At 43.9% G+C, this 27,483-nt stretch overlaps 1 protein-coding gene across 3 annotated transcripts in view; it reads left to right on the forward strand.

Moving 5' to 3' along the window:
- Window positions 1–27,483, forward strand: part of LMTK2 (lemur tyrosine kinase 2) — an 81,459-nt gene that overhangs the window by 16,799 nt on the left and 37,177 nt on the right. For 2 of the 3 annotated variants that reach the window (XM_047837943.1, XM_047837941.1), the window contains exons 2-6: window positions 4,827–4,951; window positions 8,015–8,159; window positions 16,111–16,184; window positions 20,212–20,330; window positions 20,512–20,599. In XM_047837943.1, coding sequence (XP_047693899.1) covers window positions 4,827–4,951; window positions 8,015–8,159; window positions 16,111–16,184; window positions 20,212–20,330; window positions 20,512–20,599 — 551 coding nt within the window. The remainder of the gene's footprint in view (window positions 1–4,826; window positions 4,952–8,014; window positions 8,160–16,110; window positions 16,185–20,211; window positions 20,331–20,511; window positions 20,600–27,483) is intronic. The other variant, XM_047837942.1, reaches the window with a different exon arrangement.

A 27,483-nucleotide genomic window follows, 5' to 3' on the forward strand; every position in this document is an offset into this window, starting at 1 on the left:
CTTTTCAAATCTCTTTCGGTCTCTTCGCCGTCTCTCTCAACACAGTTCTTCCCCTTTAGCGTTTCTTGTACTCTTGGTTCGCTGATTAAATTCTGGTGGTGGTATTGTGTGTATGTTCCATGATTCTCTTTATTTCCTATAAATTGGTATTTAGGTCTAGAGGGTTGGTCGGATATAGGCTGGTATTTTCCCATCAGAAGGCACATAATATCTGGTTGTTGTCTCTCTTTGCATTTAGCTATTGGTGTAAAATGTCACATTCATGAAATATTCTTTTTTTTTTTTTTCTTTAACAACTATTTAAAAATGTAAACACCATTCTTACATAGCCTCAGAATGGGAGTGGTGGCCAAAGGAACCAGTCCTGGGATTAGAGGGTTTGAATTTACCTCTGGATAAGCAAACTAGTAAATAACGAGGAAATTTCTCTGTAAAAGTGTGTCAGCTAGTGCCTGAAGAAGGAATAACAAAATTAAAATATCAGCATTTTCAGTCCCTAATGGATTTGCACGTATCATCACTTGTTTTTATCTGTGGACCTTAAACATTTTTTTATTTAATCCAAAAATGGATTCACAAGTAACTCTTCCATTAATTACATGTGTGTTCAAGCTCTGATCGAGGTTCTGGGCAGGGATTTATAATAGTTGAATTAATAATCATGTAATCCTCCTGACTTACCTCGTAGTCATTGCCGAGAAATTGCATTCTCCAAATTACCTGTCTATAAATAAAACAGATAATGTGTACCCACTTCTTAGAGTTTCTCAGGTTTTCTGCTTTATTAAATCAAGGACCAGATATCTATTAAAATGGTCTAAAAACTGTACAGGGATAACTCACAGAACGTGCTTTAGAGATGCCGATTATTTTTTTAATCAGTGTCTTGGGGAAGCATACTACTCCAAACCTCTAATTATCCTTGTTCTCGGTTTGTGATTGGGAAAGCAGCCTAAAAGTGGGGAGACACTCCTGTGGTTATCGATTTGCTGTATAGTAGGATATCGGTTTGCTTTATGCATTTCTGAACGCTGCAGGCCCGGACTATTGAAGGAAAGCCATCTTTCTTCGTAGTTTCCTAATACAGCAGTTGCAATCAGGAACCTTCCGGGGCTCAGTTTGTAGTTTGAACCGCTGGGGCTCGGGGATTTTAGTCGTAGTTCCCCACAACCAGAATTTACTTCCTCTCTGTGGTTTGTGCAAACCCACCTCACCTTCCAGCCTGTCACAGGTTGGTTTGATTTCTTCATTTTATGGAAGTGTTTCCTTTGTTGGTATGTAGAGGTTTTTTTTGTTTTTGTTTTTGTTTTTGTTTTTTTTTAGCACAATTCTTTGGACTAATTAAAAATTCAGTAAATAAAGTACTTTTTAAAAGTGGTACAGGGGCGCCTGGGTGGTGTAGTCAGTTGAGGGTCCGACTTCAGCCAGGTCACGATCTCGCGGTCCGTGAGTTCGAGCCCCGCGTCGGGCTCTGGGCTGATGGCTCAAAGCCTGGAGCCTGTTTCCGATTCTGTGTCTCCCTCTCTCTCTGCCCCTCCCCCGTTCATGCTCTGTCTCTCTCTGTCCCAAAAATAAAAATAAACGTTGAAAAAAACCTTTTTTTAAAAGTGGTACAGCTGCAAACATTTCCTCCTGAGCAGTAATTTGTAGAGGCCTTTCCGTGGCTCTGGTGGACACTGTGGTTGAATAAACCTCATGTAAATGGGAGAAATCTGAGTACTGGGGAGCAGACACCCCTGCAGTGTCTTAGCAGAAATAAGTACGTTATCGTTATCGAGGTAGGGCAAAACTCGTAACTAGCTATTTTTAGCAGGAGTCTGGCTTTTCATGCCTACCTGGTGACTCACAGAAGACAGTTTTGTGAATCAGATAATTGAGCTGGCCTTCAGGCAGTTCTGATCAAATTGTATAATAAATAGATGGTTTGTGATCATAAAAAATTGTGGGTGAAAAAAGAGGAAAAAACTAATAGCCACTTGGGGAGTTTGGAGGAGAGTCCCAGAAGTATGAACTTTTAATCAGCAACGATGGACTTTGGTTCACAGTGCTTAGGTTAGGCTGTTTTCAAGAATTAAAAGTCAGCCTCCTTGAGGCAAAACAATGTGGTAGCCAGGGAAGCAAGGGGGACTTCTTCTCACCACCCCTGAACGCAGAGTGTGGCCCTGCCGCTTTCCCACTGAGTGTTTTGGCCTTGTCATTGTCCTCGTGTACGATGTGGAGCTGATGGAATTCCCTCAGAGACGTTGTGACGATTGAGTGGAATTGTGTTATATGTCATCAAATCTCAGATGACGTTGGGTTATGACACACCCTTATTTTTATGCCATTAAGAAACAAGAAATGCCAGTGTAAACCAGCTTGCTTTCCTGTGCAAGATGCCCCATGTTAAGATGTGGTTGGACAAAAACTGCATCTTAAAAAAAAATCAATAAGATGCAGTGTATATGAAAGTGCTCTGCTGTATAAGCCTCAGGAGTCATATTTAATCGTTACTATATGAGTCAGGGGAGTGCAACAAGGTTGTAAGAATAAATACCAGTGGGAAGCCGAGGCCCGGCGGGATGAGAGAGCAGGTGGCTGCCAGGAGAGAGAGAGGAAGTCGCCTCCTTCCAGGTCGCCGTTCACAGAGAGCCGGCTCTCGGGGTCCGCCCCGCACTTAGCTGTCCCCACGCGCACAGGTGTCTGCTTAGGGAGTTCTTGCCCTCCGTGACACTGGACTTCGAGAGGAATCTCCAAGTTGCTTTCTGTGTCTGAAGTGTGGATTTTCCTCTTTTAGATTTTTATTGGTATAGAACTTGCAGATCCTTAGCAACCTTTGGTTAACTGTTATTTTTAAGTGCAGGCTTGAGCAAGGCTTCAGCCAGCCTGAGCCTCACGTGGAACAATGTGGGTTTCAGCCTTGTCCCTTCACAGAGGGACCTCTTGTTATTGGCAAGGCATTGGGTTCTGTTTGCAGTTGATTTCAGACTCCTCTGCTCTTCGCCGAGGTCATTTTTATATTCAAGAACGTGTTTTGCTCACATAGGAGTTTGGGTTAGTTTTTGTTTTCTTCAGGTGCTCCAGGTTCACTTCAGGAAAATGGTGACATTGTTCCTTAACTTGTGTCCCTGCTTTCCCCTCGGTGCACTGGGACATTGAACTTACGTGTTGTATGTCAGTTATAGCTCCAAAAAGTGGGTGGAGCGGGGGTAGTTTATTTCTTATTCAAACACCACTGGGCAAAAGAAGAGCTTCAGAATAGCTCTGGTTGAATAGGATGTTTTCCAGATAATTCTTGGCTGAAAGTAAAGTTGCATTTTGTTTTGTTTTGAAAAACACTCCTTTAAAGATGTAAAAGTCATTCTACGCTGGATTCCCCCCCCCCCATGCAAAAAACAGGCCCCAGGCTGTAGTTTGCAGACCTCTGCTCTAGTAGAAAGCTCTTATTATGACCAAGGCTCCTTGGAGAAGTGGCTGATGCTAAAGCTGGAGAGTAGGGAAAATAGAAGAAAAGCCTGGAGCTTTCCATGAGGAGGTGTGGGAGAAAAGATGGGGCATGTCCAAAAGACCCAGTAGTCAACTTGAAAAAGCTGCCAGGGGCCAAAGCTACAATGTTGCAAGCTATAAAATAATGTTAATGATGGATTATAACCCAAAGAATAGAAAATAAATATCTGTGAGTCCGTAACTAAATAAAGGACCAGACAAATAATTAAGGGAGAAGAGACAGATCTTCCTTATGGAAGAATCCCACGTAGTAAATGTAGAAGAAATGAGGGCCATAGACGATCACCCATTAGAACATTGTAGTGGTGATTGCTGCAGGTTAAGACGCAATGGCAAATGTGAAAATGAGTGTGTAAAACTTCAGGGAGACACAGGATGTTTGCACAGCCTCAAAGTGTCTCCCAAATATTAATTACCTTGGTAGTGGTGACATATGTCTGTAGGTTCTATAGTGTTCCTCCCTTCAAGGAGCACAGCTTAAATCCTCTTCTCTGTGAGTGTGCCGTGGACTTTGTGACCCACTTTTAAGGAATATGTAAAGGGGGAAAGTGGTAACTTCTCAGTGGTGACACCTGGCAGAAGCCACCTGGGCCAAGTGGCTTGATGAGGGTTCATGTCACTGGGAGTAAGTTGTGCCAGTGCTGTGTGCTCGTGACGTGATGTGACGAGAAGGGCGGTGTGCCCTGTGATATTCTAGATTCTTCCCACGTATCCGTGACCTCAGTCTAGTCAGGCAGGCAGAAGGGATCAGGCCACCCGGACTGAGGAACATTGTACAAAATGCTGACCGACGCTCTTCCCTGGTGCCCAGGCTATGACACCCGGGGGAAGACTGAGGAACCACGGAGGGGGTGAGATGAGTAAGCACAGCCCTGGGAGCCTGGGCTGGAGCCTGGAAAAAAAGAGGAGACGGCAGAAGCTGTGAAACCCGCCGTGAAACCCGGATGAAGCTGAAAGTTCAGTTAGTAGTATGGCCCCAGGTTACCGGCTTCGCTTTGGTGACTGCTGTGGGGCACAAGGTGTTGATGTTCGAGGAAGCTGGGTGAAGGGTGTGTGGTGGGGCTCAGAGGGTCTCTGCAGCTCTTCCGTAAATCTAAGGTTATTTCCATATTCAGTTTTTTTTTTTTTTTTTTTAAACCCTGACTCCTTGTCCTGGATTGATCATCTGCCTTATCTTGAGCATCTAGGCATTATTTTATTAACTCTTGGTCCCATTTATATTGGGTGGAAAATATGTAAAGTAAAGTTGATTTGCAAAGTAAAGTTGCAAAGTAAAGTTTGCAAAGTAAAGTTGATCTTGGAATGTCCGTCTTGTTAATATTAGTTATTTCTCTTTCCAGGGGAGGCACCTGCTGCAGAAGTTTCCTCCTCTTTTGTGATCCTGTCTGTGTGCAGTTTAATGATATTAATAGTGTTAATTGCAAACTGTGTATCCTGCTGTAAGGACCCGGAAATAGACTTCAAGGTGAGCACAGATGGTGGGGACATTTAAAAATCATCCTCTGATGCGTTGATCATTGGAGTCCCTTGGGAGCAGGAGCTGGCCAATTTTTTCTGTAAGGGCTGTGTAGTAAATATATCCTGCCATTGTGAATAGTAAATACTGTGGACCATACGGCCTCTGTCAAGGCTCCTCAGCTCTCAGCTCTGCCATTGTAGCGCTACATTGATACAGATATGAAAGGTGAAACCAAACGGTTGTGGCTGTGTGCCAGTAAAACTTTATTTACAAAAATAAGTGGTTTGGATTTGGTCCAGCAGCTGTAGTTTGCTGACCCTGCTTTAGAGCATCATTGACAATAACCACTTGCCTGTTTAATTTTCGCTAGGTGAGGAATAAAGTATGATTGAATTCACTAGCTATAAAGCCTATAAGGAAGAGCAGGCTGATTTTTTTCTCCCCCCTGAACTTTAGCATGCTGGTGAGTTTGTGGTGGTTAAGATTATTGAGGCCAAAGGACGCCCCAGTGTGTTTTGTGTATGAGAAACCGCATCTTTCATTTTACCTGAACCCTCGAGTTCTTTGAGGGGAAGAAAGAAGAATCCTACCTATTAGGAATTCTGGTGGGGGGTGTGTGTGTGTGGCGGGGGGTGGGGAGACACTATAGAAGGGCTGGTGTTGTAGCTGCAGATGGGTGGAATCTGCCAGAAACCAGCTGGGATATCCTGCTCTGGAACTTACCACGTGCCTGCTGGTGTACATTAGGGCCCGGGGAATACTTGATAAAGAGGAAGACTTGAGAAACAAAAGGAATGCATGAGAGAAAATGATCTTTCTGTGGAGCCCTGCTGGTTGTCCTGGAGCTGTCCCCAGGGGCCCTGAGGGCCACTGGTTCAAATTGGGGGCGGTGGGGGGGGGCTGTCTTCTAGCTAAAACCTTCCTGCTAGTGGACACATCAGCCTTATTTCTAGAGCCTCACCCCTGTTTCTGTGTTTTCTTTACCTTGAGTCTGGTGGCAGCCCCGAGAGAGGAGGAGACGTGTTATCCTTTTGGCTTGATGCTAACATTACACACCAGGAAGGCTGCAGGAAAAGACTAGCACGGGCCATTTTTCTTAGAAGATTCTACCCCAAACGTGTGGGCTTAAGTAATCCACAGCTTTAGCCCCCGGGTCCTGGAATCACTATAGACACCTCCGTGGGAACTTACCGACTACCACATGGTTTGGGGGCGGGGGTGCACAGTGGTGGGCAGAGAACCTGTGCCTTGACCGTCATTCTTGCTGAGGGACTGTGTACAGACGCCTTGTCTTTTGGGGACAAAGATAAAGTCTGATCAGTGTTGCTGAAACTAAAATCCAGTCACTCTCACGTGTCACAATGCCTCATTCTTGCCTTAGATTTTTCTGACCCAACTGGGTCTCAGTATTGACCCAGGGAGTTCATTATGACGTAGATTCTGCGAAGCAGTGTTTTTATCCGCTTCCCCAGGTGGTTCTGGTACAGGCGGCCCTGGGACCACAGTGTGTACAGGATCCTCTCCAGCTGTGCAAGCCACGACTGAAGACAAGTGTCCACGCCTTTAGATTTAGAACTGCAGCGTTAGAGACCTTGACCCTTGGAAGTCACGCTACAGACCAGGAGGCTACTGCCTGATAAAGGAAGCGACTTCCTGAGTGCATCTGGGCAGCTGCTGGCATAACTAGAAAAGCGACCCAGTCTTCTCACCAGCCCCATTTGTATTATTATGCTGTTTTACCTCTCTGCATCTCTAGAATCATCGGCTGCCTAATAGTCTATCATGCTGCTGCCAGACTTTTGAGTGGCATTGTTTTTAAGTAGATGCGATGGATAAAAAGTCTTTTTTAATGAGAGAAGCTTTGGGAATGTCCAGAGGGGAAATTGAGCAAAGCTCTTCCATTGAGAGGTGCCTCAGAGATTGAAGTTTCAGCACCTCGCTGGTCCTACGGCCTCCCGTTAAAAACAGTGGTAACGTCCTAATGCGTTTGACAGCATAGGTGACATATGTGAGAATAGTGTCCTCCCACACGTGTGTGAGATCATACATGTCCCATCAGACAGATCGACCCTTATAACTTCCCGGGGCTTAGTGGGGGTAGCAAGGGGAGGTGGCAGAAAAGGAAAAGAAGGATATTCTCTAGAGGAAAGGACAACCGTCTTGTTCGCAGATTATTCTCAGCTTCTGTTACGGTGCTTGGTGGGGTGATATTCATTAATTATCTGAGTGAATGACCTTGATTGTCATCTGTATGAACGTGGAATTAACATGGACACCAGGGTGGACTGAGCTCACTGGAATGATAACAGCAAGAGTCAGGACAGCTCTCTGCTGACTGAGTCACTGAAAAGACTTTCACACCTGTATGGGCGCAGCCTCGGTTTTAAAGTTGCCATCTTCAGAAAACCAGACGTTCTTAGTGTGTTGAAGGTACTTATGTACTACACAGTGTCATACTGATCGTCGTTCACGTCCTAATGGTTTTTCTACACAGCTTAGTAATTTTCCCATCGTTACTCTTTGCAGAGAAACAGGACTTTCTCAAAAATACCGTTTTTGGGTCTTTAACTGTCCCTATTTTGATTGAAATCATAGCAGAATACAATTCTAATGCAATTAGAAATGAACATGTAGTTTTATAATAAAACGAATCTGTTTTGATTCCGTGTGCAAAGGGATCTGTGAAAATGAATAATAAAGAAAAAAGAATAGCCTAAGCTCTGGTAACTTAAAAGCAAAATTTCAGACCAGAAGAGTGTTTCCACTTAAAGTTCCGTGGTCATTTTAGACAATTTTGCATTTAATTTCAAGCTTTCAGTTGAAAAAGTTTAATACAAAGTATGTATAACTTATTAAACCTTATTTATTCTGCCGTTTGGTGTTGGAGAGCACAATTACATATGCTTTTTACTCAAGTAGGTGCAAATTGGGGGGATAAAACCCAAGGCGGCATGTTTCAAATGAGTGAGTGAGTCAATGTTCTCATGTCCGATGTTAGCATATGTATTCTTAATATTTGTTCTCACATTGGTTTATATAAGATATAACATTGATCGCCTCTTATTTTAGGAATTTGAAGATAATTTTGATGATGAGATAGATTTCACACCACCAGCAGAAGACACTCCGTCTGTCCAGTCCCCAGCAGAAGTTTTCACACTTTCAGTACCAAATATCTCACTACCAGCTCCGTCGCGGCTCCAGCCTTCCGTAGGTAAGGCCTTGCATCCGGCGTCATGTTTTCCAAATACTTGGGTCGCCTGTCTCGTCTGCTTGCTTCTTTCTTTTTCTGCTCTCTGGGGAAGCCGAATTGTATGTAGTGGTCGGGCCCACTGCATGCCTGCACAAGCTGAGTCCTTTTCTTCTGGACCCTAGATCTGGTGTAGGAATAAACTGGTCGCCTCTGATCATTGAAGTGGAACTCTCCCACGGAGCTCCTGGCCTTCCCTTGGGTCGAGAGGCTTCTCTGCTAGTTCTTGACGCAGCTTGCCTTGCTGAGTAGAATGCTGCCTTCTTTCCGGGGATGTCCTGTGTTTGGGGAGGAGGGGTTTATTTGGATATGCTAATTGGATTGATTTTTCATCCTAAGATAGAGGTTTGGTTAGAGATCGATTGGCTTCTTGTTCTAGAACAGAAATACTAGCAATTCAAGAGTCAGGGATTTCTGAGACCACTCGGGAGAGGCTCTTCTCTCTGTGAGGGGCCGTTTCTGTGCCTCGTGGTGCTGCGCCCAGTGGTGTGGGCGTGGGGCCGTGCGCACCCCGCAGTGGATTGTGCTGCTGGAGGCATGCGTGACTGAAGGGAAAAGTCAGGTGAAACATGACACAGCTGGTGCATTTCATGTGAAACACTTGTAAAGTTGGTAAATTTTAGTATTGGTGGTTTTTGCAACACTCAAAGGCTAACACGTAGTATCTACCTTCAATTTTTGTAAATAATAATACACTTGCTTTGACCAAAATAGTGAAATTTAAAAGTAAAATAGTAAAATTTAAAAGGATTGGGATATCCTGGGGATAACCTAAGTAACCTAAGGGCACGTATCCACAAATGGAAAGATTTTCTCCTATCTTTGCTTACTCGATAATAGGCTTTCCTTTACACGTAAGGGAAGCCCTGAGAGAATTCTCTAGGGCCTTTACCATCCTGGAGTCTTAACACCCATGAATCGATTTCAAGTAATAGAATCTTAGATCAGTGTACATAGAAAGGGGATTCTTCGGACACTTGGAACCAGGCGATGGGGAAGGGTAGGGGTGAGGCTGACCGTGGAGACAACTGGCGCTGGGAACTTGGACGCCATCGCGCTTCTCGTCCATCTTTCATTTCTCTCCTCTGTGTGTGTCGGCTTAGATCCCGCACACCGGCTTCTTTGGCCAGCTCGGAGCGTGGCTGCTGCCATTGCCGGGTTCGTGTCCTTGTAGCTTTACTACCAGAAGAAGGGAGCTTCCCTCTCCTCGGAAAACCCTCCGGAGAGGCATCCCGGTTGGCTTCCCCCAAGTCTGATGATGTTGACCCCTCACTGTGGGCAAGAAGGCGCGGCAGAGAAGAGCCTCACGACTTCTGTCCGAGGCATAGTGGGGATGGACCAGAGCCCTGTAGCGAACACAGCGGAAATGGTAGTGACCCGTACAGCCATCCCCATTATGTTCATACACCTTTCTAGTTTCTGAAGCCCTCTGTTCTAAATTCCTTCTTTTTTTTTTTTTTAAGTTTATTTATTTTGAGAGAGTGAGAGAGACTGTGCAGACGGGGGAGGGGCAGAGAGAGACGGAGACCTAGAATCCCAAGCAGGCTCCACACTGTCAGCAGGAGCCTGATGTGGGGCTTGAACTCATGAACCGCGAGATCATGACCTGAAATTAAGAATTGACTTTTAATTGACTGAGTCGCCCAGGTGCCCCTAAATTCCTTCTTAATAGGAAGAAATTACTTTTGATTTCTCTGCATAGAGACTATTCTGCGTAGAATAGTCACAGAATATTTCTATGATCTTGGGATATAAGAGGCCTAGCCAAGCTTGGCAGCAAATGCAGAAACCATAAAGGAAAATATTGACAAATTTGACGCATAAAATGGAATATTCTGTATGGTAAAACACACCATAAACAAATTTGACAAAGTAGCCAGAATATTTGTAAGCTACAAAAAATGTCTAAAAAAACCCTGTTATATATTAATATATATTAAGATTACAAACAAATGTATAAGACGACGACTAACAGTTCAATAGGCAAAAATAAGTCAAGGATGTAAAAGAAGTTCATGAAAAGAAATTTAAGTGGCCAATAAAAAAGGAACTTCACTATTAATTAAAGAAATACAAACTTAAAGTAGGATGATAACAGATTGGGGCGCCTGGGTGGCTCAGTTGGTTAAGCGTCCGACTCTGGCTCAGGTCATGATCTCTCATTTCGTGGGTTCCAGCCCCGCGTCAGGAGGCTCTGTGCCAACAGCTTGGAGCCTGGAGCCTGCTTCGGATTCTGTGTCTCCCTGTCTTTCTGCCTCTCCCCTGCTCCTGTTAGTGTGTTCTTGCTCTCTCTCTCTCTCTCTCTCTCTTGCTCTCTCTCAAAATAAATAAACATTAAAAAAAAAATAATAACAGTTCAACAAAGAGAAGAAAGGACACTGGGTGGTGACAGGGGAGGGATATGTGTGGGAAACAGGCACTTGGACACTCACTGCTAGCCGGACTGTAAATTGATAGAGATGTTCTTTCCGTAGGGTAGTCTGACAGTATGTATCCAAGTGTAGAATGTGTTTACACTTGATCCCCCAGTTCCACTCTTAGTAGCTTTTTGAGGTCAGTAGGCAAGTAAGTATCTGCAAAGGAGTTTATTGCAGCATTGTTTGGCAGTGTAAGAGTGGAAACATTAAATGTTGGTGTGGAACTCATTAAATGATGGTAAGTCCATATGATGGAGTATTATGTAGTCCTATAAAAGGATGAAAGGTACTGGTGATGTATTAAGTGAAAAAAGTACACCGCATATTCAAAAGCAAGTCTGTTAGAAACTCTACCCTTTTTCCTTTTAATATTTATTTTATTTTTTGAATAGATAATATAGTGATACATTTGGTTCAAAAACCAAAATGTAAAAAGGTATCTATAGTGAAAAGCCTCCAATCTTTGAACCTGACCTCAGCTTCTACCCCCAGCTTCTGTACATAACCATTCTTCTTGGTTTCTTATACCTCTTTCCGGACTTTCTTGATGTAAATATTCCCATTTACCTGCTGCCCCTCGCCCCCCCCCCTTTTTTTTTTTATCATAGGTGGCATCATAAAATATGCTTCTTGCTTTTTTTTCCACTTAGATAAACCTTAGAGAGATTTCCATTTGCATAAGAAGAGCTTATTTATTCCTGCTTACAAGTTTATTCTATTGAGGGGTGCCTGGGAGGCTCAGTCCGTTAAGTGCCTGACTTCAGTTCAGGTCATTGATCTCACGGTTTGTGAGTTCGAGCCCCGCAACAGGTTCTTTGCTGTCAGCACAGAGCCCCCTTCGGTTTCTCTCTCCTCCTCTCTCTCTGCCCTTCCCCTGCTCGTTCTCTCTCTCTCAAAATAAATAAACTTAAAAAAAAGTCTGTACTATTGAAATTGTATGGACCAAGCACAGTTTATTTAACCAGTCTCCTAGTGATGGCTATTTCGGTTGTTTCTAATCTTACGCCATTAAAAACAAAGGTTTCACCTATATTGGTCTGCACACTGATGTTGGGCTAATGTATTCGTAGAATAAATTTTCAAAAGTGGCCGAAGAGTGCATGTGTTTGTAATTTTGAGGGCTGTTGCCAGCTCCCCCTCCACAAGGAGTTGTGCTCATTTATGTTCCTGCTTGTGGGTTTCACTTGGTCTGTGCTGTTGCTGAAGCTCAGGTGGTATCAGTTCAAGTTAGATTGTTGTAAATTTAGGGTGAGAACTGTAATCTCCATGGTAACCACTAAGAAAATAACTAGTAAATATGGAAACAGAAAATGAAAAAATCAAAATGTATACCAAAAATTAAATATACACAAAAAAGAATTTTTTGATGTTTCTTGATTTTAATATAGCCAAATTTAACAGCCTTTTAAGCTGGAAATTTTGCAGTCTCTTTCTTTTTTTAACTTCTAAATTTTTTTCTTTTTTTTTTTTTTTTTTTTTTTTTTGAGTTAGAGCTTTTTATGTCTTAAATCTTTTTCCATGCTGTGGTCAAAATGATAACTTAACTACTTTTTTTTCTACAGTGTTTTAAGGTTTTGCTTTGACAGTTAAGTTAAATCCATAGCCCATCCTGAATTGATTTTTGGGTATGGTGTTAGGGAATCCATGAGGTGGTTGGTTTGTTTGTTTGTTTGTGTGTGTGTTTTTACGGATTACTGTGTTTTTCTCAGCTTCATTCCCTGAGCGGCTCTTCCAGCTCTCCCGTTCCTCCCTGCTTTTTAGTTCCATATGTGTATGGGTCTGTTGTGGGCTTTCTGTTCTGTTTCACTAATGTGTCAACTCCTCGTTCTAGTACCACACTGTTGTAATTATAATAGCTTCATAATAAATGATGTGATTTGCACATTTTGCTCCCTGTAGGTTTTTCACTCTTTCAGTAGTGTCCTTTGATGCACAGAAGGTTTTAATTTTGATGAAGTCCAGTTGATCTTTTTTTTTCTCTTGTTGCTTGTGCTTTTAGTGTCATCCTTAAGAAATCTTTGTCAAACCCAAGATCATGAAGATTTACACCAGTGTTATCTTCTATGACTTCTGTAGTTTTAGCTTTGGAATTTGCATTAATATTTGCATATGGTGTGAGGTGAGTGAGGGTCCAGGTTCATTCTTTTGCAGGCGGACAGCTAGTTGCCCCAGCAGTAATTTTTGAAGAGACTTTTCTTCCCCCATTGAACTGTCTTGGGACCTTGTTGAAAGTCAGTTTCTCACATTTGTATGGGTTTATCTGGGGACTCTCGATTAATCCCATCGGTCTATGGTCTCGTCGAGCCTTATGCCGGTACCACACTGTTTTGATTATTGTAGCTTTGCGGTGAGTTTTGGAATGGAGAAGTTTGTGAGTCTTCCAACTTTATTTTTGTTTTTCGGGATTGTTTTGGCTATTCAGAGTCCCTTGCAATTCCGTATGAATTTTAGGATCAGTTCTTCCATTTCTGCAAAACAGACCGTTGGGATTTGTATGTGCATGTGCGTACCATTTCGATTCCCTTCTCATTCCCTTTTGTTTATATTTTGTAGATATTTTCTTGGGGATTACAGTTATCTTAAATGTATAACAATTGTATTTCATCTGATACCAACTTAACTTCAATACCATATAAAAACTCTGCAACGCAGTCCCGTCATTTTATGTTACCACAAATTACATCTGCATACATTGTGTGTCCGCTAACATAGATTTATAATTTTTTATGTGTTCATCTTTTAAATCATGTAGGAAATCCAAAGAGGATATATACACGAAAAATACAATAGTGCTGGCTTTTATATTTACCAGTGATATTTATTTGTTCTTATGTCTTCCAGTTACACTTTAGCGTCTTTTTGTTTTAGCCTGAAGGACTCCCTTTAACCTTCTTGTTAGGTATAGTGGCAGCAGTCTCCCTAAACTTGTGTTTATCTGGAGATGTCTCAATTTCTCCTTCATTTTGAAAGACCACTTTTCCAGGTGTAGAACTCTTGGTTAATGGTTTTTCTCCTTTGGCTCTTTATATGCATCATCCCGCTGCCTTCTGGCCTCCATGGTTTCTGATGGAGAAACCATGATTCTCCAGATTCTCCATGATTCTGAGAAATCCGTTGTTAATCGTATTGAAGATCATTTGTATGTGATGAGTTGGTCCCTTTTGCTGCTTTCAAGGTTCTCCATCTTTGCATTTCACAGTTTGATTATGATACATCTCAGTGTGGGTTTCCTTGAGTTTGTCTTAGTTGGACTTTGTGGAACTTGTTGGATGTGTAGATTCATGCCTTTTATCAGATTGGGACATTTTTAACCACCGCATCTTCAAATATCCTTTCTGACCCCTTTCCCCTCTTTTCCTGGGACTCTGGTTATGTGTGTGGATTGGTCCACTTGGTGGTGTCCCATAAGTCCCCTTAGCCTTTGTTCATCGATATTTTTTTTCATTCTTTTTTCTTTCCACCTCTCAGCCTGGATAGTTTTATTTGAACTCTCTAAGTTCACTGATTCTTCTGTCTGCTAACATCTGTCGTGGAACCCCTCTAGTGAATTTTTTTGTTTCAGATATTACACTTTTCAGCTCCAGATTTATATTTGGCTCCTTGTACTAATTTGTATCTCTGTTGATCTTCACTTACCAGAACATCGTTCTCCTGGTTTCCTTTAGTTCTTTGTCCATGATTTCCTTTAGCTCTTTGAGCATGTTTAAGACAATTGGTTTAAAGTCTTGTCTAGTAAGGCCACCATCTGTTTTCTCAGGGGCACTTTCTTTTACATTTCCTTTGTACGTGTGGGTGGGCCATACTTTGTTTCTTTGCATGTTTTGTACTTTTCTTGTTGAAAATTGGACATGTTGAATGATATGAATGTGCACAGAAGAAGAAAGAAAAGAAAGGAAAAAAGTATTCTGTGGGTCTTTGCCGATTAGCTCTGTGTTGGGACACTCCTTACCCAGGCCACTTATAGCTCTGCTGGAGTCCTCACCTCCTGCCTTTGCGGGGCAGAGAGCCTAGCCAGAGGTGAAAGTTATATTCTTGTCAAGTCTTTTGTGGGCGTGCCCTTCCCTGAACGTGAAGGTGGCTCTCAAGCTTTCTTCATATGTTGCAATAGCTTTTCAAAGACCTCCCCCTCCCACCCCCCGCAAATCTCACTCCCCAGCTTTTCTGCTAAAGCTTTCAGTGTGTCTGTTGTTTGCCTCAGTTGTTATTTATTTATTTATTTATTTATTTGCCCCAGGTGGAAGTGTCTTGTCCATTTGGCTTTCACTGTTTTTGAGGAACACTCCATCCTGATAGAGTTCTGAGTTTGTGAAACCAAGGGAAGCCGCTTGAGGCAGTCCTTGAGGGAAACCTCTGGTGAAAAGAAACACAGTGCCTGGGGAATGATAAGGTCCACTGTGCTCTCACTGGAACATGTGTTGTCATTAAGACCGCTGTTGGGTGGGGTTCTGATAAATTAAAAGACACAAAGAAATTCTACCCTGTTTCAGTGGCCTTTCTCCTGGTTTGATTTGGTTGCTATAAATCTTTGTCTTCCAGAATTCTGATAAAGTTGACATTTATGTTTTTTTTTCTTCTATTTAATTTTTTAATTTACATCCAAGTTAGTTAGCATATAGCGCAACAGTGATTTCAGGAGTAGATTCCTTAGTGCCCCTTCCCCATTTAGCCCATCCCCCCTCCCACACCCCCTCCAGTAGCCCTCTGTTTCTTCTCCATATTTATGTCTCTTCTGTTTTGTCCCCCTCCCTGTTTTTATATTATTTTTATTTCCCTTCCCTTATGTTCATCCGTTTTGTCTCTTAAAGTCCTCATATGAGTGAAGTCATAATGATTTTTGTCTTTCTCTGACTGATTTCACTTAGCATAATACCCTCTAGTTCTATGCACGGACACTGACGGTTTTTGACAAGATACTCACTTCTACCCTGGAACTAAGGACTAAGTAAAAGCCAGTGGAATGGTGATCAGTAGTTAGAGTAGAGTAGGTTAGATCAGAAAACACAGTGTCTGGGTGTGTGGGTGGCTCCATCGGTTAAGCATCCACTCTTGATTGCAGCTGAGGTCACGATCTTGTGGTTCGTGAGTTCAAGCCCCACGTTGGGCTCTGCACTGACAGTGTGGAGCCTGCTCGGGGTTCTCCCTCTCTCTGCCCCTCCTCTGCTCACGTGGATGTTCTCTCTCTCTCTCTCTCTCTCTTTCAAACAAACAAAAAAACAGTGCAAAGCATTTAAGAATCAGTAGGAAACTCATTCAAAAAGATATTTTCAGTCTTAAAACTTGAAACCATTTTGGCAGTATTGGTTTGAAAGTGATGATATATATATATATATATATATATGTATGTATGTATGTATGAATTTATATCTACCTTTATTTTCTACCTTTGGGCTGACAAGCTGTAACTTTATGTTCATGTTTATACTTTAGATTTTGTATCTAATATTTATTGTATGTCAGTTAAATGTCCATATTTAGTTTTTATGTTCTTTTTCCTACAGAAGGTTTGAAGTCCCAAGTTGCCCGCCACAGTCTGAACTATATACAGGAAATTGGAAATGGCTGGTTTGGAAAGGTAAGATGTTCACATCTACTTTTTTTCCTTCCTAGTACTAGTGTTTAGAATTTGAAGCTGATTAAGAATTGTTGTGTGTGACATTCCACATTCTCTTTGGATGCTGTGGTACGGATTGATTCTCCTCATTATGCCTGAACCCCGCCCCCCCCTCCCCAAAAGAGGGGTTTCGGCGTTTCCAGGTGGATACGTTTTTCCAAGAAGGCCTTTTATTTATATAGCAGATGCTTTTCTAATTGTTGGTGCAAGAACAGTAAGCAGGGAAAAGGGCCTGGAATTTTGGAAGCTTTTTATCCTCCTCAAGTTAAATTATTTTATTTATTTATTTAATTATTATTTATTTTTATATTTTTATTATTTTTTTCATTCTTCTCCCCTTCTCCCTCCCTCCCTCCCTTGTGATACTGAAACCACTTTAGAATTCTTGATGCATCGTAGTATTGTAATGAAAACCACGACAAAGAACTGTTCTCTCTTTCTCCTGGCTTGTCAAGGGACGAATGGTAACAGTGCTTTGTTGATCCTTTTACCACGGGGTGTCAGAAGGAATCATTTTATTGCAACAGCTAGTTCCGTGATGTAGCCAGCAGTCATTCTGGGTAAAAGGTTCCTAACTGAGCAGCGATTGCATCGTGAGCAGGGTGGTCAAGACAAGATGTATGTGCTCAGTGGTCAGCCGTGTTACGCACCTTGCTTTCCATTCAGAGTCGTTTGTCAGTCCTGTATCTTTGATGTCATGCAGCCGTTATTAGTCACTGAATCTTCTAAGCCATACAGCAAAACCTATTACGTATCGCATTGTTCTCAATGTGGAGGGTATAGCGTGGGGGACGATGGGTGAAGTCCTGACCTGCGTGGAGTCTACGAATGTAGCAGCAAACGAGAGAACCCCTTGCCCCGACAAAGGCTAAATCTCTAGCTGCGGAGAGAGTGTGTGTGTGGGAAGATCAGACAGTAAACATTCAGGGGGAGGAGATGGGCCCAGAGGGGTGTGGGGGAGCCAGGTGACGGGAGACAGCATATGCATCCAGAGACTTTTACTCAGAGTGAAGTGGGAGAGGACTCGGGCGTCTGAGACCCGAGGGATGCAGTCTGGCTTCCCTTCACAAGGACCAGGTGGGCAATTATGTTGTGGAAGGCCAAGGGGAAAGCGGGGAGATTGCTTAGAAGGCTACTGCAGTCATACGGGTGAGGTGCAGGCAGGCTTGGGTGATAGCACGGAGTGGTGACAAGTGGTGCGAGTCGAGATGGAGTTTGCGATAAGAGCGTGCGGGGCTGGGGACGGGTCAGATGTGGAGTCCGGAAGAGGGGGGTCAAGGATGGCTGCTGTGGCCCGGTTGGTGGGAAGCAGAGAATTGCTGTCAAGCGAAACGGAAAGATTAAGGAGAAGCAGGCGTGGAGGAGGAGGAGGAGGAGGAGGAGGTCGGGAGTTCGCTTTTGGGTAGGTTAGGTGTGGGCATCCAGATGGAGAGAGGAGTAGGCAGTTGGAAATACACACCTAGAGTTCAAGGGCGAGGGTCCAGGCCAAAGATAGACATTTGGGAGAACTCAGTGTATAGCTGGAAGTCAAAGGTAAGAGGCCAGATGGAATGACCGAGACCCTGAACGTGGAGGGGAAGGGGAGGCAGGGGGACTGAGCCCCGAGGGTCTGGTTGGGAGGGGTCAGCGCAGTCAGGGAGAGCTGGTGACGGAGACTGAGGCAATTGGCCACTGAGGAGGAGGGGGCGCAGGATAGCGGGGTGTTCTAAGGGTCGGCGAAGAAGGAGACCCAAGAAGATAAATGGTAGTGACTGCTGCTGGCAGACTAAGAGAGGACTGGGAAAAGTGGGACTCGGCCACGTGAGCTCCGTGGTATTGTCAAAAGAGGCTGTTCGGGGGTCACGTCCTCACATGTAGGCGCAAGGGAGAAAGTGGAGACGGCTCGTGGAGACGACCCCGTTGAGGAGTTTTACCATAAAGGGAGCAGAGACGTGGAGTACGAGCCGTTCGGGGCCGTCCCAGGGCCGAGGGAAGGTTGCTTTGGTTTGCTTTGCTTTTTATAGGCTGTGTAGCTATTTTAGCCGCTTTATGCAGTAGGGGAGGAAGTGATAGTGCAGGAGAGAGCAAGGGGGGATGCTGTCAGAGTTCTCTTGAAACGGGAATAAAAGCAGCGTGTGGGTACAGGTGCTGGTATAAAATGGGGAAGTCCACTTCTGGTTACTTTATTCAGTGAACAGAGGCCAGTTTGAAAGGGAGGAGTCAAAAGACACGTTGGGGGTTTGAACAGGAGGAGAGGGTGTGAAAGAGTCCTCCCGGGAAATCCATCCGGTAGGGAACGCAGCGGGAGGATGGGAATGCTGAGGACCCTCACAGATTTGAAACGAGGCCGGTCGCCGTGGTCGTGTGCGCGTGTTTTGTCTACATTCGGCGTTACTGTAGGCAGGTAGTTGAGTGTTAGCGGCACCGGGGTTTGGCTGAGCTCCTAGGCCTCGGCAAGAGTGGTGAAGGGGGTGGCGGTAGTGGAGGATCACGGGCCCTAAGCTGCCAGGGAGGGGAGGGGGCCCTGTGGTAGGGCAGGTGGTAGAGGGCTGCTGTCGTGAATGGATCTGGAGGCCAGGTTGTGCACTTCTTGGGTTAGACGGTTGAAGTGAGCTGGAAATCAGAGGACTGGTAGAGAAGGAGAAGTTAAAATTCAAGGTTAGGGGGGCATCTGGGTGGCTTAGTCAATTGTGTCTGCCCTCAGCTCAGGTCATGATCTCACGGATCACGAGTTCAAGCCCCATGTTGGGCTCTGTGCTTACAGCATGGAGCCTGCTTTGGATCCTATGTCCCTCTCCCTCTCTGCCCCTCCCTCACTTGTGTTCGTTCTCTCGCTGTCCCTCTCACTTTCTCTTTCTCTGTCTCTCTCTCTCTCTCTCTCTCAAAAATAAAAACATTTAAAATTCAGGGTTTGGGACATGATCCAATTATTAGCTAGGTCTAGACCTGTGGGAGTTTTTTGCCAAGATTGGGTCATAGAAAAGAGTATTGGAAGTGAGGTAGAAAACCTAAGAGGTCAAGATGTTGACTGAATTGTCCCTGCTGACATTGAAGACCAAGGATGATGGCAGCGGTGGTAGAGAGAGTGAGATTATCCTGATCTTTTCTGGAATTGATATCTGATCAGTGTTAGGCTTATAGTAGATGTGTGCAGGCTAGCCTTTGAAACCAGGAATATGACAAGGTTATCAGAATTTCTTGTCTGTTTCTTTTTCTGCCCTTACATTCTTTAATAAACACAATACATGCTGTTCACTTATTCTCAATTTCCAGGGCATTAAAGTTAATCAACTCGATAAAATATTAAAAACTATTTCAAAAAGAAGGCTTTTAGTTTTGGCCATTCTTGAATTAAATGAAAACTTTCACTTCATCGTCATTTTCATCTTAAGTATTGTATTTTTGGAACACCTCTGTATTGCCCAGTGTTGTATTTGGTATTTTGCTCGTCGTGTGCTCCTTTGCTCGTTTTCATTCATTTTGTATTCTGTTGCTTTCGGTGGCCTATTTTTTCCTTGTGTTTTAACTGAGGTTTCGGTATAAGATAAAGGTCTGGAATAATTGCGATGCCGTAGATTTTTAAAGTCACAATGCTGTGATAATATGTTTGTACGCTGCTGTTTGTCCCTTTACTTTCTCTTATGTGAAGGAGGCAAAATAACAAAACCCAGCTGAAGTGTTTTGAGAAACATTTGAGTTCTGTTTGAACTGAACTTGTAAATAACTCTTCTGTGATGTCACCGGTAATATTTGTGAAAGTATAGTACATTTTTAAAATAAATAGAAAAGAAACACGGATACATAGATGAATGCTGTCCATATCCAGTAAACAGTTTAAAACAAGGAAAACATTTTCATTTCACAAGCTTTTTCTGAGGTAGTATTTTCATGATAGAGGACCTTCTGATTGTTCCTTAATTTATTTTCCTGGATTCCATCTCCTGATGAGTGAGACCTGCTTCTTTACCATTTCGATGGAAGTGAGATGAAAACCTGTTCTTTGTTTTAGGTCCTTCTTGGAGAGATTTACACAGGCACTAGTGTAGCGAGAGTAATAGTGAAGGAGTTAAAAGCGAGCGCGAGCCCAAAGGAACAAGATACTTTTTTGAAAAATGGCGAGCCTTACTAGTAAGTACCTTAAGATGTGTTTTGTAAACATAGTCCGGGGTCTGTTGAGGACCAGGTGTTTAAAATGACTTTGCAATGTATCGTATTTAAATTGTGATGAATGTTAAAATTTAGATTACCGTCTGAACAGGTGTACTCGTGTGCTCCCTCATGAATGACACGTGACTTTTCTTTTCCCCAGTGTTCTTCAGCATCCAAATATTCTTCAGTGTGTTGGACAATGTGTAGAAGCAATTCCCTATCTCCTGGTGTTTGAGTTCTGTGACCTGGTAAGTTTTTAGTGGAAATTCAAGGTCAGGCGTTCAAAACGTGACACCCAAGTGTTTTTGACAGATAGAAATGCCGGATGAGGGACTGCTTTCACTTCTGTCCCCCGTTTTAAAAACTTTACAATGTGCTAAGTCCTTACCTTTTGAAAACAGTCCTGACGGACACTTACGTCAGCGTTGTTTTTACACTCCATCCCTATGCTGAGCTGTTCACATGCATTTCATCTAATCATATTTGTCCACACTTTCTATATGATTAAAGTAAGGCTCACGGAGATTGAGAAAATGTTATTCATCAAGGATATGCCAGAGCCAGAGTTTGGATCTCCAGCATCCCCTTCCCGAGAGCTTGAGGTCTTGACCTCAGCTAGGCAGTTTGAAACACTTTTCCCCAATGAGGTAATTGTTGTACCTGTAGAGTACCCGTGACCTGCCAGGCTTTTAAAATAGTGAGTGTACGTGCCGTTTAGATTTTTAAATAGATGATTTTTTTTAACCCAAAATTAATAGCCTCACTTCTTCGCATGACAGTATTACTGAGATTTATAAGTTGGAAAAACTGTGTGTGTGCAGTTTGTGCATTAAAAGCTGCACAAACACGGTTTTTATGAATACTAATTTTTATGTGAAAAGTTCCTGTAAACATGTTTTTTTAAAAAACTGGGTTTTGATTGATTTCTTTGCATCGCCTCAGTTTTCAGAACGTGAAAACATTAAGATCGGGCACGGAAAGGTGGGAGTACATCGAGATAAACGCCCAGTTCGTTCAGACAGTATTTTCAGCCAGCAAAATTAAAACGGGCAGTAACCATTGTGGATTTTTGTTCTAATTCCAAAGTGTGATTTGAATATTCCTCTTGTTGGCAGTGGTAGTCAATTACAAAGGAAAATTAATAAACTTGATATATTAGCTTTCGTTGGATTATATCAGAGTAGCCCCCAGTCTCAGCGACTGCTGAGAGCAGAGTGGTTCTCACTGATCTTGTACGTCAGCTCTGTTCCAGGCTGTATTCAGCTTCACTCTAGGATCAGTGTATTTTATATTCTCTGTAGGTGCTGGGAGGGGGAGGATGCATATTCTGGTACATTCTGTGCAAGTGTATCTGTATAGGTCTTCTGGGTCAAGCATATGAGGTGGTTCAAATCTCCTGCATCCTTCTGATTTGGGAGGGCATTGATAGAGGAGTCTGAGTCTGTTTTCTATCAGTTATTAAGAGGCATAGTAGAATCTGCTCTGATTACAGATTTTCCTTATAATTCTAGTTGTATTTGCTTTGAATGTTGTGTCAAGGATACAAATTTAGAATTGATGCAATGTCTTGTAATTTTAAGCTTTCACTATTATGAAGGGACTCTTCATAAGATTAAAAGCATTACTGAGGATTAAGTCTGTGCTTTACTGATATTAATATAGTTATCCCAGCCTTTTTTGGTTAGAATTTGCCTGGTGTGTCTAAGTCCTTTGGTTTACATCACCTGAAAATAGCTTATCGTTAAAATTTTGTTAATCTGTCAGTCTTGATCACTTACCATGGAACATGTGGTCCGTTTATGTTTATTGCATTTATGAGATAGTTGGAATTTTGATGTACCTATTTTGTGTTATTTTTCCTACCTACTTGTTTCAGTTTTTCTGTTTTGCTTTTCTGCTAGCCTTCTTTTGGATTCTTGGTGGGTTTTTTTGGGGGGGTGGGGGTGGTGGTTGGTTCAGTTTTTCGCACCTACTAGTTTGGATTTTAGATACTGTTCTTAGTTTTTGGTACGATGACACTGGAAGTTACAATATGCGTATGTAATTTGACTAAGTCTAAAATTAATATTTTAACCCTCCCCCAAAGAAGCTGGGACCTCATAGAGCTTTCCCTCCATGTGAGGAAAACTGAAATCCCATTTGCTTTTTTGTCCCAAGCCCACATTTTCTCCGAACATCAAGGGTGCTTCTTTGTTGAACACCTGCTATTGGAAGACGGATTCCCACATGGATCCATGGATCCGGAGGGAGAGTTCGGTCACTGTCCTCTAGGCCTCCTTGGTAGTGAGAGCAGACATGTGATCGTGGTTATTTAGCCCGATAAACCTTTGAATGGAGGCGTGAGAACTAAGACGACGACGTACTCGATGACATTCCTGATTATTTTATTGCATTTACGTTTTGTTTTATCTCAATGTTATCAGTCATAATGTTTATGACCCTCGGTTATTACAACATGAGAACTGCTCCTTTTAGTCTGGCTCAGGCTAACTGATGTGACGGGTGATTCTTGTGCGGACAGCGTTTGAGAAGCCCTATGGTCTAGTGTCTCTGTGTGAGGAGACAAGTCTGCAGTCAGAGTTGTAGTTTTCTGAGACACTCTATGGTGGTTCTTTTGGGTCCCTAAGCTCTTGATATTTTTTCTAAATAACAATCAAAACACTCTTCCTGATCAAACACAACAAAAATGCGGCAGGGAGCATATCTACTTGAAATACCACAATTCTCGTAATTATAAAACTATCTCAGGGCGCCTGGGTGGCTCATTCGATTAAGTGTCTGTCCCTTGGTTTTTGGCTCAGGTCATGATCTCGCGGATTGTGGGTTCGAGCCCCCCATCAGGCTCTGTGCTGACAGTGTGGAGCCTGCTTGGGGTTTTCTCTCTCTCCCTGTCTGCCCCGTCTATTCCTGGAAGTTTTATTAGACATTATTGTTTTTCCTGGAATGGTAAAAGCTTCTGGATGCTCACCTTTTGTTGTCTTCTAAATGGTTCAGGCGATGGGTTTAGTTTTAGTGCTATTCTAATTCATTTTTTCACAAAGCTGCTTGTTCTTTTTGGGAGTAGTAGTTTAACCTACTTTATAAAGAAACTGAAACATTACAAAGCACACAAACAGCTCCTTTACAATTACTATAAAAAAGTCAGAATTGACAAGATTCAAGAGTATTCTTTGTATCTTTGTCATTATACATTTTTAAAAATGTTTATTTTTGAGAGAGAGAGAGAGCGCGAACGAGCATGAGCAGGGGAGGGAAAGAGAGAGAGAGGAGACACAGAATCTGAAGCAGGCTCCAGGCTCCAAGCTGTCAGCACAGAGCCTGACGCGGAGCTCAAACCCATGAACTGTGAGATCATGGCCTGAGCCAAAGTCAGACGCTTAATCGACTGAGCCACCCAGGTGCCCCTTATGTAAATATAATAAATACGTGCTTTTTGTTAACATTCTTTTTATATGGTTTTTACCCAGGACATTTAGGTCTCACATTTAAATGCATATTCTCCAAGTACTTATTAGACTGAGTATGCAGAGAATATTAACTTACCTAAAGTTGTACTGGTTTCCGTATTTTGGGGTGAGGATTATGCATATAGCCCTCCACAATTAACAAATAAAACTTTTTTTTTTAATTTTGTACACCCGTTCAACAAATACGACTCCTTGAAACATTTTATGTGAACCCCCTAAGTCGTCATGGGAGAATGTTCACTCCTGTAGCTAGATGTTTGGAAAGAGGTCCTCACCCCCACCAACAGCTTTCATTGGTGGTGCAGAGCTAATAGCTATTTTTAATTTAAGTGCACTGCCCAGCGGTACATTGATCAACAACAAAACCTTGAAAGCAATCATTGTTTCTCAAAAAATTACAAGAGTTACCATACGACCCAGCAGTTTCACTTGGAGGGACATATATCCAAAATCACGGAAAGCAGCATCTCAAAGAGATGTTCACATGCCCCTGTTTATAGCGGCATGATTCGCATTAGCCAAAAGGTAGAAGCCCTTCAAGAGTCCATTGGTGGATGAGTAAGTAAACAAAATCGAGTCTATACCGTGGAGTATTACTAAGTCTTAAAAAGGAAGGAAATGCTAACACCTCCAACATGGATGAACCTTGAGGGCATGATCAGTGAGATAAGCCAAACCACTGGAAGAGGATCCTGTGTGGCTCCACCTATGAAGCATCTACAGCAGTCAGACTCAACAGGGACCGAGAGTGGGATGGTGGTTGCCGGGGACTGAGTTGGGAGAGATGGGGAGTGTGCTTAATGGGGACACAGTCTCAGTTTGGGAAGATGAAGAGTTCTGGAGAAGGACGGTGGTGACGGTGGCGCCGCAGCGTGAATGCTCTTAATGCCCCTGAACTGTGCGCTTACCAGAGGTTAAGATGGTAGTGTTACGTTACCAGTTTTTACCACACACGTGCAAATCGATGACTACTTACTGTTATTTAAGGTGCCATCCCAGCTGGTCCCTGTGCTAGCAGGATGCTAGAAGTGCTCCGAGTGCCCAGTCTCCTGTCCAAGTAGAGGCTGTTGACCCAGGGAACCCTCCACCTTGCCTAGCAGCGAGGGTCACGTTTGTGTCATTGGACAGTTTCGGGCTCGTCACCTCTGGGCCCTGCTAAGCTTCAGAGGGAGCGGGGTCACCAGCTCTGAAGTCCCTCTGCCCAGGCTCAGTGTGTGCAGTGGCTCCGTGGCAGGAATGGTCAGGTAGCATCATCCCGGTGAACCAGAGAGGGCACCCGCCTGCGGGGATGTCCCCCTGACACACCAAAGCCTCGCTTCAGTGCTGAGCCCTGCTCCCGGCCTGGATGCCCCACAGCCCTCCCAGAAATAGGCCATCCAGAGCAGAGGGGCGTCACCTGAAGCAAAACCGCCCACTGGCAGGGATCCAGAGGACAGAGGGTAATAGCTTGGGCTTGGTCATAAGCAGCTGCGGCCACAGTGAAAGGAGCCACTATCTTCACATGTTCTTAGTAGGTCAAGAGCTATTGAATGAACATTGGCCTTTCAGTCGTCATCGGGCGGTGATCATACGCAACGATAACATCTTTTAAATAGAAAGGAGAGGATATTTTTGCACTTAAGTCATTCTGGTGATGTGGAATTACCGGTCTGTTGTTGAAAAAGCACTTTATCTTAGACTTTTTATGAAAGAAAACGAAGAGAGAGCGAGTCTGGTAGCTGGACTGTAGCCACCAGTTTGGAACGCTCATGGTGCCGTGCTCAGGGAAGGAGCGATGATTGCGGGGTGCTGTCTCCGGCTTTCTGCCATGGAAGGTGCACACCGCTCGCTCGTGAGTGTCCAGGCAAGGAGACTGCTTTTGGGTAGGGACCGCTCATTCAACAGAAGCGTACCAGGCACCAGCTGGGTACGAGGAGCTGTGCCCGGCGCCCTGGGGAACACAGGCGGGTCACCCGGGTCCCTGTGTTTCCTACCTGGAGAGCCAGGCTGGCCCGCCTTCAGATGCTCATCCTGCCACTCGTGTGTCACTCTGGAAAGTTACCTGACCTCTTTAAGTCCCAGTTTAGGCCTCTGTAAAATGGGGATAATGCCACCTACCCCGTAGACCACCCTGACCATTAATAAGCTGGCAAAGTAAGTTTTGGAGCACATGGTAAGTACTCAAGACATAGGAGCTATTTCTATTCATATTTAGTTACTTAAATTGATCGCAGTTAGTGATTGAGTAAAGGTCTGAGTAGTGTGTATTGAAGTATGGCAGTTCTGGGCACCTGGCTGGCTCAGTCGGGAGAGCATGCAACTCCTGCTCTCAGGGCCATGAGTTCAAACCCCAACATTGGGTGTAGAGATTACTTTTACAAAAAAAAAAAAAAAAAAAAAAAAAAAGGAGAAGTATAGCAGTTCTAACTGGGATCATTGGAGAAGGCTAACTTTGGAGAAGGAGTTTGCTCAGCATGCAAGAGCAGTTGGATAGACCTCCTAGCGGGAACAGCCCCTCAGTCATTGTCCCCCTGGGGAGCCGGGGACACGCAAGTCCTGGTGAGAGAGGCAGGCTGATGTCTGCTGGAAAAGATGAGCTGAAAGGGTGAAAAGCAGAGACAGGCCACTCTGGAGCCCAGACCGAGGGCCGAGGTGGCAGAGAGAGGAGTGCAGGTTACACGTTGCTCTGTCTTAATCTTTCTGAAGATTCATCCGTTTCTTTGACTCTTGTCACCTGACTCTGAAGCAAGAGACAGTATTTTCTTTGCGAGGGAGCGTTCCCTTTTTGGCTTTCTGATCGCCGATAAAGCAGAGGACGAGTTTCTGAAAGGAATTAGCAGTAGCCACATGAGAATGGGAAAGAAGTCCGTTTGGGGTTCTTGATGTGCTGCATGTTCCTCTGTGGGGCTTGCTTTAGTCCGCCTCTTGTCAGGAGTCAGGGCCGCTTAGAATCATGGGCTCTTAGAGCCGAAGGAACCTTGGCCATGCCCACCAAGAGGCCTAAGGAAGGGATAGCTCTAGCCGGTCTGTGCCGGACCTTGTGCTGGGGACGGGGTATCCGTTACTCACTTCGTGGGTGTTGAGAGCCCTTGTGAGGTGGGGTGGCAGGAGCTCCATTTTACAGATACGGAAACTGAGGCTGAGGGAGATGAAGGTGCTCATTGAAGGGCCAAACCCAGGCTTCAGCACCAGGCTTTCTGTTCTTCTTTATTTGGTTAATTGGCTTGCCTCAGGTCACATGATTACCAGTGGCAAAGTAGGGATTTTAATTTATGGCTTAACGTTATTCTGTGTGTTTCTGTACCACGTGGTTTAACGGCTGTACATGTTTTTTCCACCAGAGGGGAACCTGCACTTTAGAACTGTCCTTTCGTACAGAAGATGCCTAGTTAATGGGCTTAGTCTAATGTCTTAGTTACACATGTGTTCATCAAGTAAGCCCATGCACGGGGAGCCTTCTAGGTGCTGGGCAGACAAAGATGAATGACATGTCCCTGCCCCCACAGAGCTCATGAAGAAGAGAGGGTGTGGGGTAACAGTGGAACAGAGGCGCGTGTGACAGGGCCCCTGGCCAGAGGCAGCAGAGAGGACGACGATGCAGCATGATCAGGCTTGACAGCGAGGGTGTCCCCGGGCCCTGCTGGTGGCCTCTCCCTTCCTCACGCCTGGCTGCCACCCTGGGCTTT

The sequence above is a fragment of the Prionailurus viverrinus genome, chromosome E3 (assembly GCF_022837055.1).
Source record: "Prionailurus viverrinus isolate Anna chromosome E3, UM_Priviv_1.0, whole genome shotgun sequence".
Lineage (NCBI taxonomy): Eukaryota > Metazoa > Chordata > Mammalia > Carnivora > Felidae > Prionailurus > Prionailurus viverrinus.